The sequence below is a fragment of the Pleurodeles waltl genome, chromosome 1_2, assembly GCF_031143425.1.
Source record: "Pleurodeles waltl isolate 20211129_DDA chromosome 1_2, aPleWal1.hap1.20221129, whole genome shotgun sequence".
Classification (NCBI taxonomy): domain Eukaryota; kingdom Metazoa; phylum Chordata; class Amphibia; order Caudata; family Salamandridae; genus Pleurodeles; species Pleurodeles waltl.
Window position 1 is genome coordinate 691,163,563 of NC_090437.1, and position 12,889 is coordinate 691,176,451.

Below are 12,889 nucleotides of genomic sequence, written 5' to 3' on the forward strand. Positions count from 1 at the left end.
GCAAGTATAGAAACCCTTTTCAGCTTTACTGCACAATACAGAAAAATATGATAATTGTCTCTAAATATACTAATGCTTTGAATTACTGTAACCTGAAGACATAACAGACAAGGACGACTAACAAAATAAAAAAAATATATAATTGAAGTAAAATATCAGCCCATTTAGAATGGAGTGCACTTCTTTTCAAGGGTTCATGTTATCAGTCAAAATTCCATCACTCAGAGCACAACAGTCAATGGCTAAAGTGGGCTGATCCATTGCTTCATGCTTTATGCTGTGGTGGGTGTTAGCAAAATATGAGTGAGAGCGGAAAAGACGAGGGGATGAAGAGGGTTAACCCAAAGACACTCAATATATGCTCAGGAGTCGGTTGGGCTTTAAATGCCGAGACAGAGACGATAAGAATTACTGCAATTTACTTGATACCTTGGACAGGCAGAAATGAATTCGACTCCGTCGCTCTGTACTAGTCGGTATTTTCTACTTGTCAAAAATGGGAGGAGGTTCTTCTGGAACATTTAGAAAGTCTGTGCAGTAAGAACTGATGGATATTTACGCTGAAATAAATACCAGCTTTGATTCATGCATATGTTGAAAATATTTCTGACCTCTACGGTGACTAGTCAAGAAAAGGGAAAGGAACTGCGCTCTTGAGGCAACTTTGATGGGTTTCCCCTCATTTGCGGGTTCTGTTTGTGCAGTAACACAGGAAGAAAAAAATCACCAAGCAGTACATTCACATTGCGAGTGTCAAAACAATCACCAAACACTAAGCCTTAAATGGAAGGCAGGCCATGTGGGGATGGTGCCATTTTAAAAGTTAGCTGCCATGCAACTGGTTCTGGCAAGCCTACCACACACTTATTCAACAGAGAATCTCTAGTGGATGAGGGAAGAAACGTTTTGGAGGTTGTGCTGCACCCAGAGGACGAGGAAGCTGTCTCAGAAGCAAAGCTGGCTTGAGGAGTTACAATAATGTGCCTCTATGAACAGCAAATGAGTATGCGTTCAAATTTGTTTAACCAATGTGCTAAAGAATAACTGAGACAGGAAGGTTACAGTAGGAAATCAGAATCTAAATCTGGCAGATTTAGAGGTGCATTGGTTGGTACCAGAAATATATAATCCAGACAAAAAACAGGCACAGTGAGATCTGCATAAAGCTCCAACATTCTTTTCGGGAGTCAAATAACATCAATGAAGCCTAAAGCACCTGGTAAACAGGGAGCATGGCCCTCTGACTTGCGAATACAGATAGCTCACTGAAAAAGACGTGGGACTAGGGGCCCTGGATGATTAAGGGATCTGTATTGATTCGGGTTTGCTGCCTCTGAGGACTGCTGTACTCTTTCCATATTTTCCTTTTAATTCTGCTATAGAGTCGACCTGGGTCTAATGCAAGCTGAGGGAATCTGAGCTCAGCATCAATAGACAAAGCTTTCACTGCAATAAATTCAGATATTTTCTTATCCCAAGCCTGAAAGCATTTATCTCATTGAGGAAACAGGCAGCACATTTAGGAGGGTTGCCTACAGCCTGACCTATCAAAGAATCTATCAGTAACTGGCAAGCAGAATGCGTCGATTGAACAATTTGGGTGGATGTTATCCTTTTTGGAGTCTTTGGCACAGACCAGTGTTTCTTAACCTGTGGTACGAGGAGGACCCCTTGGGGTCCATGATGCATACTCAGGGGGGCCCACATTTGCTTACAAAATTAAATCAAATTTATAAAACATAAACAGATGAAAAAGCACAATGTCAAATTAAAAATATTAAAACACTTATAAAACACTAAGGGTTTTGAAACTGAAGGGAGAAAATTGAGTTGCTATACTTAGCCATTCATTGTGGGAGTTGTAGAGTAAATGTAATCTAATACGAGTATCTGGTGGCCTCAATTAAAACACTGGTAGGCATGGTCTAAAAGAGCATATATTGAGCACAAAAAGACAAAGTGATATGCTAGCATCCAGTGCTTGAGAAACAAAACCACATTTTGATAAGATCCAACCTTCCCATTGAAATTTAGATTTTTGTATGTTTTTGCTTGTGAAATAAATACAATATTTCAAAAAGTATGTATTTGTTTGATTTATAATTGTTTCTGTATTTTTGTATATTATTATGAGGTTAAAATGATAGAAATCGCCTAGGCTGGGGTCCCCGGCTTCTAGTAGTGATTCAGTTGGGGTCCCCAGAAGTCCCAAGTATAAGAACTGCTGGCATAAACAGTGGACAGAATAATTTAGGTCACTATTCAGGATTTTTCAGAAATGAATGATGTATTTGGTCCTACAGGGTTTAATGTCTTTTGACCTAGTTGTCGAAGCCCACAAAAATGCTCATGCTCACAAATGTCTAGTGGAACTGCCTGGCACAAGGACTTGTAGAGTGGCAGTTTCCATTTAAAAAAATGCTTCTCTGTGTCTTCAAGATTGAAGTGTACTACCATACAATTACCTTTGCAAGTGCAGAATCAACACTGTCATGCAATAATAAAAATGTAAAAGTTCAAACCTTAGACATATCTCTGAAATTGCTTGGAAGAGTAAGATCCAGTTCTTCGGAATCGTAATTAGTAATGACCCATGGGAACACTGGGTACTGATTGATATCATTGTAAGAACGACCTGTTGAAAGAACAAATTGAGGCTTAGCCAATCACAAGAAGACATCAACAAGCAAACCCTGCTCATTAACATTCTAACTACAATTCCTTTAGGTTCATTGAAACTACAAGAGTAAATCCCCCCCCTTGTTTCCTTTATTTACTTTTTTTGGGTAGTTTTTCAACCAATGTTTTTAGGGTTTGGGGATATATCTTTCCACTTTTAAAATTCCTCACTCTACAACACTTTCCTTACAGCCTTATCGATTTAAACTAGATCAACTGAAGTTCAAAAGAATTCAGAAGGTGCACCTGTTCTAGTACTCCAATGGATCCTATTCCCTTCCCTCCTTTCTCCTGGTTCACTGAACTTCCATCCAGCAGTGTGAATGCGCAACTAATAAACATGGACATATAAATAAATGTGCAACAGCTTACTGCACTGAATCCTCTTTTCTAGATCACTTGGAAAAGACATCATACATGGGTGACTTTTAAGGCTGTTTAGCCATTAAAATGTGTGCGGAACTGAAAGGTGGAGATGGGCTTTGGATAAATGTGTAAATATTCCTTCTTAAAAGTACATTATTGACTGATGTCTTAATATACATACACATTAAGACCAGAATGTTAGCCTCATAATGAGTCAGCCAGCAACAACTAGGAAACAGTTTTTGGTATAAAGTCAGTCCTGCTACAGTGGAGTCAGAAATATCAACTATCAATTTATATATACATTCAACAAAAGTCAACCAGTGCACTCCAAGAAGTATACTGACAAATTTATTTAAGAAAAAATGAGTGCCTTCACCATCCAATGCGTTTCGACCACCTAGGTCTTGATCACAAATAACCCTGTCCCTTTTTCCTTTCAATTTTTATAGTCATATGACTGCAATCAGTCCAAGGGCATTATGGATAATGTAGTTTTTACAAAATATAGGTCTATTTTTCACCATTTTACATCTTCTTCACACACTTTTCTCTTATTATTCGACATTATGTCAAACAATATCAATTATAATTCATACTGACTATTGTTTTGCCCTTATAACATTTCAAAGTGAAAGAAATATATTTTCAAATATTTCAATTTAATACCATTTCCAAAAAAGTAATCACTGTCACCTGAATCATACCTGATATCTTTTTACTTCTTCATCTGATTATAGTTCTGTGCATATAACCTGCCTCTGTATATTCTGAATGTCATGATTTCTATATGAGGTGATGGTATATTGTGGAATATCCTATTCCTCGCATAAAATTATTTACAGTTACATCATTGTAGGTTTATATAAACAGTAAACATCTGTTCAAATTTTCATCACTTTTACACCTTTTATTTCTAATAATGATGTAATTTTCTTCAAGTAAAGGTTCTCATCAAGTGTCATTCTTTTGGTGAGGGGAAGGGATTAAGGGATAAGGTTACTTCAAATCACCCACTGTGTATTAAAACCAGTGATTACTTCAACATAGCAGCAAAATGAAGTCCATAATTTCTATATGACATATGTAATTTATGGAAAACATAAAATAGTTTTTTCACAGATGTATATATAATTCTTCATCGGTGTTCAGGCCAAAAAGAATCTTGATCCTTCATTTTATTATATATCTAGATTCCAAACGATGGAATTTTAAAGTTCTATCTCCTCCTCTTTCATTCTGAAGGACATGGGCAATTCCAAAATAACACATTGTCTTCCAGTTGTTTTCGTGACACAAACTTTGATGTTTCACCATTGCATAGCTCAGATCCTTTTTATTCACTGCTTATATATGTTCCAATATTCATTTTGTCAGTTTACAAGTTGTGCTCCCTACATATTTCATGCTGCATTCACATTTTAATACATATACCACATAAGTTGTTTCACATGTTATTTTCTGATTTATCTTAAAGGTTCGTCCTAAGGTGTCCCTTACTACTTTCCTATTTTCTCCACGCCTTACATTTCAGACACTTAGTGAACCCCAAGCTTTTTTTGTCCAACCAGGTTTGAGGCATCTCCCCAGTGAAGTGGCTTGTCACAAGTTGGTCCTTAATAGAGGGAGCCTTTCCACAGGTGATATTTTGGACTTGTCCCTACCAGGGAACCTATATCAGGATCATTTCTCAACAGACTCAAGTGTTTGCTAAGAATGTTGAAAATGTCCTTATGTTCTTTACTGTATGTCATCATTATTCAAATTGATTGATTGATCTTTTTCATTGCTATTGTTTCACCCTTTCTGTATCAAAGTTTGATTCCTAGGTATATTTGAGCCCTTGCCATTCCTTGATTAATGTACTGTCTGGGATATCCTCTTGTTTTAAATCTTTTTTTTAACATCCTCAAATTGTTTCATCATTTCCGTATCATCTGAACAATTCTGTCTCACTCTTAAGAATTCCCCAAAGGGGATACTCTTAAGTAAGCTTTGTGGGTGAAAACTGCTCCCATGTAGGATGCTATTTGTTGCGGGAGGTTTCCGATACATTGTTGTTTCCAAAACTTGATCTCGCACATAAAACTTGTTATCCAGAAATTCTATTTCTGTTCTGTTTGTTTTGTATGTAAATTTTAGACCAATGTCATTGGAATGTAAAATTTTTAAAAACTCTTGAAATTCCAACTCCGTTCACTCCCAAATGATGAACAAATCATCAATAAATCTCAACCAGCATACTACCTTTTCCATGTATTGGTCATTTTCGTCTCTCCAAGCCACCTCCCTTTCACAGCATCCCATGGTGAGATTGGCATAGCCTGAAGAGAAGGAAACTCCCATCGCTGTTCCCAGTATTCCATAGCTTTGAGACCCACTTCATGCTTTTTGGACTTGTACAAAGACACCACATCTATTGTCACTAATAGATATTCCTTCTGCTACATAATACCTGCTAGTATTCTTTAAAAAAATCACCAGTGTCCTTCCCGAAGGAGCTTAAAGTTGGAACCAAGGGAGCCAGATAGTAATCAATGTAGGAAAATACATTCTCATATAACGATTCCCACAACTTAATATAATAGGTCTCCCTGGTGGATTTGCTAGTGATTTATGTATTTTAGGCAGGAAATAAATTGCTGGAATTACTAGGAATTCATTCAATAGATATTGATATTCATTATCATTGATTAAAGTCTCATCATGCCACTGTTTCAACATGTCCTCTAGATTCTTTATGAGATCATTGATAGGGTTCCTTTCAAGTCTTTGGTAGTTTTTTGCATTGTTCAGTTGTCTGTATGCCTCTCGTTTGTACTCTTGTGTTTCATAATTACTATATTTCCTCCTTTATCAGCTGTTTTTATCTCTATTGTGTTGACCATTCTTAAATGATCTAGATCTTTTTGTTCACTAGGAGTCAGACTTTCTCTCTTTCCTTCCAGATAGTTGTGTTTCAAATAGTCCAGTTCCTTTACAACTACTTCACAGAAGATATACATTTTATTGCCTGGACATAATATTGGACAGAATTTTGACTGTATTCTCAGTGTGCTGTATTCATGTTGATCAGTTCTTATATTTAACACTTCCAAAATATCAGTCTCAGAAAGTTCTTCACCTACCAAACTGTGCATAAGATCATAACATGTTTTCAAGTCCTGTATTTCCTCAAAACTTAAACATTTGTGTCCGTTGCTCTTCTCTAATCTCCATTATCATTTCTACTATCTTTTTTTTGCAAAGAATTTTGATGAAGATCAGACCTCTGATGACAGAATCCTTTTTATAGCTGCCGTTCTCTAAGAGAGTGTGAACTTCTTGACGAAGAATGCACAAGTCGTTGTGATGTAGGTGGCATGTCTGGAGGGGTGGACAGGAAGAGCAGAGCATTAATGCACTGGACAATTTGAAGCACCCATCTGTCTGATGTGATGCATTGCCACCCTTGGAGGTAATAACTTTTCTGGTCTGCAACTGGGCAACAGTGCTCCGCTGAGGGCAAACTTAAGACATTTAGCAGCAGTGACAGATTGGGGTGCAGAAGGAGCTGGAGGGGAGTTTAGGGGGCATGGGTTGGGGAGTAAATTGGTTAGTTTGCTGCCCCTGCGGGCTTGGACACTATTGACTAGATCCCTGACCTCTACCTCATAAGACTAGGAAGACTAACTGGAGAGGCAAAGTTTGTCGTGGCCTCTGCTGTATCCCTCTTCTGCAGCCTCGAAAGTCGAGAAATCAACGGTTAGAAGTATCTTGGAAAGGGAGGTCTGCGAGCATGTCCATTCTTGAAAGGACCAGGTTTATTGAATTTTGAAGTTTTGTTGCATAGGAAGTGGTTCACGGTTGGGCTTAGGCTGAGAAACTGGGAAACAACAATGGAACCGTAATACTAAAAACAAAATAAAATACACATGAAGGGCAAACAAGTTGTTTGACATAGGATGGTGACTAGATGGATAGGTTAAATTGTGCAACATCTTGGAAGACTGAAATGTAATCCTCGTATGAACACTAAGCAAAGCCAGTCCTGCGTACAATTTTACCAATGTAACCTTCGAGATCTATATGGTAGCATACGTGTAGCTCTACTTTCTCCTTCAGAAACATTTACACATCTAATGTCTGATGACCTTAGCTGTACATCTGTACCTTAGAATCCTCCATTATTTCGACTCTTATTTAGCAGAAACAACATCCAATTGTGTACAAGGAGAACCTTTAAAATGAAAAAGCCTAATATTTGAAATTCCCATCTTAACCACAGCACACGGAAAATTAGCAGGGCTTCAGGAAACTAGTAAAGTATCACCTGTTTATAAAACATTCTCAAGTTTCTTAGACAATGGAAATTTTTGTAAAATATATTTGAACAAGATACATTCAATTTCATGATCCAAGTCGAATATTACAAAACAAACCATATGAATTCAAGATAAAAGTAATACATTAGACCTGAACTAAATAATATAGGATGTCTATGAGGAGGTCATGGTGTATGTACTGAGCTGATATATGAAGTCACATATTCTTGTTTGTTATTCTGCTTTCCACTTCATGGTACTCCTATGCAGTTACTCTTGAACCAATTTTCCAGTACGATGTGAATCTCTCTTCTCAGAGCAAAAAAAATAAACCTAAAAGAGTGAATGCTTTTGAAGTGTATGTCAAAGAAAGATGTCTGTAATGTTGCTCTGAATATGGTGCAGAGAAGCGTGGTCACTATTCATTTTTATCATTTAAATGCACGTAACAGCATTAAATCTCGTTTCGTAAGAGTATCTGTTTCTTAGTAATCTGACAGGAACACTGCAACCACAGCAAGAGATACCCCCACACGCATTTATTTATCTAGGTCTTGACATTTATGTTGTTGAAATAGCACAGAGATGTATGATAGCTATCTGAATATCCCCGATGGGTGTAAATATATTGTGCCTCATGCCTAAAGTTGCATGAAACGCATTGAGTTACAGAACAAATTAAGTATTCCTTTTGCAAAGCGGGAGCACCGCCCCAGTGCTCAAGAGCCACAAACTAGACAGATTTTCAGGATAACACTCACAATGCATGTCTCCAGCTTTTCAGATAAAGCAATACACATTTATTCAATACATGCTTCTTTCGGATGTCTTGAAATCATGCTCATTGCAGAGACATCTTAAGGATTTTGGGGGCCTGGGCCAAACGAATTTTTGGGGGCCCTGTTCGGAACTGCCTTGAGTTAATGATCCAATTTCAGCTCTTTTATGCCCTCTTGGCCAGGTTACTGGCTCAAATTCTAAATGTGTTTACGTCTAATATTCAGGGATAGGGTGTTTTCAATTCTGTACCACACCAGCAGCTTATTCATATTACTACAGATAGTCTCTGTGACACCTTCCCATTAAAGTAAAGGAAAATGCTGTTTCAAATAATCTGTTTAAGAATTACTCAAAGTTATCATGGCAAGACTCTGCAGAGCAGAGCTGGTCCTATCAGAGGGCCCCCTGAAAGGCTGGGGCCATGGGCCAGAGCCCACTTTGCCCATTCCTTAAAGCGTCTGTGTCCCACTGTGACGATTAAACACATACCTTTAGCGTACACATCTCTCCCGAGAACAGGCATATTGATCTCAATTGTTCTCAAATATCCACAACATATGACCCCCACTTTTGCTATACTGAAAACGTGTGATCGGTTTTGCCCTCTCTCTTTGAAAGACAGGTGTAGTACAAATAGGAAGGGACATTGAGGCGGGGGGTGGGAGTGGTACAAGAAGGAGGACATTACAGAGGTCGATAAAATCGATGTAACTTGAGATGCCATCGTGATGTGCGAGCTCAGGGCCACTGCATGAATGGGGTGTGAGTTGTAGTTTGCACAGATTACCATATAACTAGCGAATTTCCGATTATTTTCGTAGGTGTGTATTGTAAACGTAATGTGTCAGGACTTTTTGAAGGGAGCACACATGTTCACACACACGTATATATATTTACACACATACACGCACAAGTGAATCACGAGATAAATGCTTCTCCTAATTGAAAGCCAGTTCTCACAAACGTACTACGAGACTTTGAGCCAAGAGCGCAACGTAGAGATGCTTTAAGCAGCAGAGGTAAGACAGGATTGTAACCTTTTTTTTAACAATCGAATAGAAAAAAGGCGCCAGGAACTCAAAACTTTAGGATCTTATGCCAGTTACACTGCCTTCATGCCTGGCATTGGTACTTGGGGAACTCATACATAGAGTTCATATTTTTTATACATGCTCAATGCAAGAGCGAAATACTTGCCCATTAAGCAGAGGTCCCGTCATTAACGACCAAACACTCGTACCTCAGCCTAGCTTTAATAACTTGTATAGTATTGTATACAATACAGTATGTATTACAAAAATACATTAACAAATATTTCAGAAGACACCGTTTCAGTCACTAAATTATGAATGAAGCGCATCAAGGGAAAACAAAAACTCTACCCAACTTGAATTTGCGTTACATACTAAATGGCAATGCCGCTATTCCTTTTCAATGCTTTAAACGAGGGGAAAAGAAGAAAAGACATTAGCAGTGCCAATAGGTCTGACTTATGAATTAAAATGCCTTTTGTGTCATTGATGGGTTTAGGCACTCAGTGAGTCATCATACATGCACTCTGCTACTCATTTTTACATTCATTCATCCAAATCATCCATCCACTGACTCATTCTTGCAATCACCCTTGGACACAAAGACAATATCACACATACAACTTATAAAAGCTAAAGCAAAGTAATAAAACAAGTAGAACAAGGAAAATATGCTGCTGTCTAAACACATGGGGCATATCCTTGCAGTAACAAATCTAAATATAACAGTGTTTGTTAGTATTGCATATGTATTTTACATAGTTTATTGTTGTTTTGAGGTTCCAGCACGGCCGCCATGTTTAGAGCCTATGCGCTGGCCATGTTAGAATGTTAAAACCATGATACACTGGACAACAGCATTCGATAATGGTCGCCTAATTCAGTTCACTGCAGATGAGGTGAACAGCAGGCAAGTTACTCATTAGCATTGCCTGGAGAGAGCTTAAGAAACATGAAAATAAAAGGAGAAGCAAATAAATGAAAAGGGGAACTACAAAGGAAGAAATGTGAAAACTAAAGGAATTGCCAACCAGCCCCAAAAATGAAGGGAATAACATTTTAGGTGAGTGAGCACATCAGAAACTGTTGTCATTCACAGGGCAAGGCAGACAATGACTGATGTGTACTGAACCATTACCCCAAGCAGTAGACTGACATGGAAGGAAGCAGAGTGTAAGTGACACTCAGACACACCAATGGCATACGGAGGCCTACTCTGAAGACCTCTATGAACCTATATGCCTATATATTTATTTCTTTATGTATTAGTTAAGGACTGTTTTTTATTACAAGATTTTTGCAGACAGTGGAGCCCGTCAAAGCCTTTTGACGTGCTTATGCTGAGAATTATGAAAGTGAAAATCTTCTAAGCCTCGTGCTTGTCAGAGGGGATAACCAACACCAAAATCCTTCCCTATTCCCTATGCAGGTAATTTGATATGTTGCAACAAAATACTCATCTGTAGGCTTTAATACAGAGTAATAACAATACACACATAAATGCCTACTAACTTTAAGTAAGCTCTTTGCAGTCAATATGTCAGGTCTACCGCCTTTATTTAAACTTTTTCACTATAAACAGTTAGGGCAAAAACTTTCATCAATAAATGAAGGATTGTTTAGAAAAATACCTCAAAACTGGCTTTGTGTTCAGTAGTCCTCTGTAGGAAAGTGCCCTTGATGGCATGGTTACCCCCCACTATTTCCCCTGATATTGATGCCAACTTTGACAGAGTGTGCTGGGATCCTGCTGACCAGACCCCAACACCAAAGTTCTTTCCAAAAAATCTGTACCTTTGTTTACACAATTGGCACACCCCTGGCACACAGTTAAGTGCCTTGTAAAAGGTACCCATAGTAACAAGGGCCCTGTGCATGTATTATGCCACCCTGGGGGACCCCCCGCCAAACACACCCACACTGCCTTTGCAGCTTGTGTGTGCTGGCGTGGAGAAAAAGTCGGCATGGCACCCCTCTTAGGGTGCCATTCCCACAAACCAATGGCTGTGGCATAGGTAAGTCACCCCTCTAGCAGGCCTTACAGTCCTAAGGCAGGGTGCACTATACCACAAGTGAGGGCATAGCTGCATGAGAAATATGCCGCTACAGTGTCTAAGTCCATTCTTAGAGATTGTAAGTGCAGTGTAGCCAATATGGTCTGGGAGTTCGTCTTTACGATCTCCACAGCTCCATAATGGCTTCAATGAATACTGGGAAGTTTGGGATCAAACTTCTCAGCACAATAAGCCCACACTGAGGCCAGGGTGGGATTTACCAAAACATGCACCCAAAGGGCATCTTAAAGATGTCCCCTGTATGTTGGCCAAACTGCCAGTGCAGGACTGACCAGTCTGTGCCAGCCTGCCACTTTCAGACAACTTTCTGACCACATGGGGTGTGAGCCTTTGAGCTCTCTGTGGCCTGAAACAAAACCTGTCCTGGGCGGAGGTGCTTCACACCTCCCCCCTGCAGGAACTATAACACATGGCGGTGAGCCTTAAAGGCTCAGGCCTCGCTACAGTGCCCCAGGGCACTCCAGCTAGTGGAGTCGCCCGGCCCTGGGATAAAGCCCCAATTTTGGCAGCAAGTCCTGCAGGAAAATTAAGGAAAGCAGGGGAGAGTGTCCACCCCAGCTGGGACCACCCCTAAAGTGTCCAGAGCTGAGGTGACCCCCTCCCTGCAGAATCCTCCTTCTTAGTTTGGAGGACGGGGACCAATAGGGTTAGGTTTGTGTACCCCTCCCCGAAGGGAGTGCACACAGGAAGGGTGTAGCACCCTCAGGGACAGTAGCCATTGGCCCTCTGACTCCTGTAACACCCCTAAATCCAAGATTTAAGGGCTCCCCTGAACCCAGTTCATCAGATTCCTAACTACCTCATAAGAAAGAAGGACTGCTAAGCTGAAACCCCAGCAGAGAAGAAGGAAGATGAAAACTGACTTTGCCCCAAACCCTACCGGCCTGTCTCCTGTTTCAAAAAGCCCAGCAAAAGAAAGAGACGCAGCCTGAGGGTCCAGCGACCTCTGCCAAGCCTACGGAGGACTGCCTGCATCACAGAGGACGAAAAACTCCTGTGGACAACGGCCCTGTCCAAGAAGAAACTGCTTCTAAGGACTTCAGAGCCTCCCAGGATCTGCGACTCCTGACCACTCTGCACCTGACACCCACGGCCCGTGTCCAGGTGGTCCAACCGACTAGAAGATCCCCAGGGGACTACAAGAAAGTGCCCACCCTGTGTCATCAACATTAACCTCAACATCTCACCTACTGTGTTGATCATAAGCTTTCCCACAAGGCATCAGTCAGGTATCCCTTTAATAAAACTACAAATATGTGAACAATCACATATATCTACAAAATTACTATTTTCAAAACAATGCAAAATCCCTACTAATAAGGATTATCGCAGTGCACATTTTCTACCCCATGGGTTGTTTGGATGGGTCAACCCAAGCCTACTATGGTAATCTGTGAGATTCTGTGTAGCAAAATGCTTGGTCTGGAGGAAATTTACATTATTCTGACATAATTTGGGTTATTTGGGGAATTGTGTGTTCTGCATGTTATGGGGAATTCACATAAAGATGCCATGTCGCATAATTATGCTGCAGTTTGTGGAAAAATTATAGCATATGGAGAAGGGAACAATGCCAACAATCAGACCTTGAGGGGCTGTTAATGGGAAATTTACACACTTTTTTATGCTTGAAATGTGTCCTCGTGTCAAACAT

At 39.8% G+C, this 12,889-nt stretch overlaps 1 protein-coding gene across 3 annotated transcripts in view; it reads right to left on the reverse strand.

Annotated features, from left to right (window-relative positions):
* The window catches only part of LRBA (LPS responsive beige-like anchor protein), a 1,864,610-nt gene that overhangs the window by 526,211 nt on the left and 1,325,510 nt on the right, over window positions 1–12,889 (reverse strand). For all 3 annotated transcript variants that reach the window (XM_069242641.1, XM_069242642.1, XM_069242640.1), the window contains exon 44: window positions 2,523–2,635. In XM_069242641.1, coding sequence (XP_069098742.1) covers window positions 2,523–2,635 — 113 coding nt within the window. The remainder of the gene's footprint in view (window positions 1–2,522; window positions 2,636–12,889) is intronic.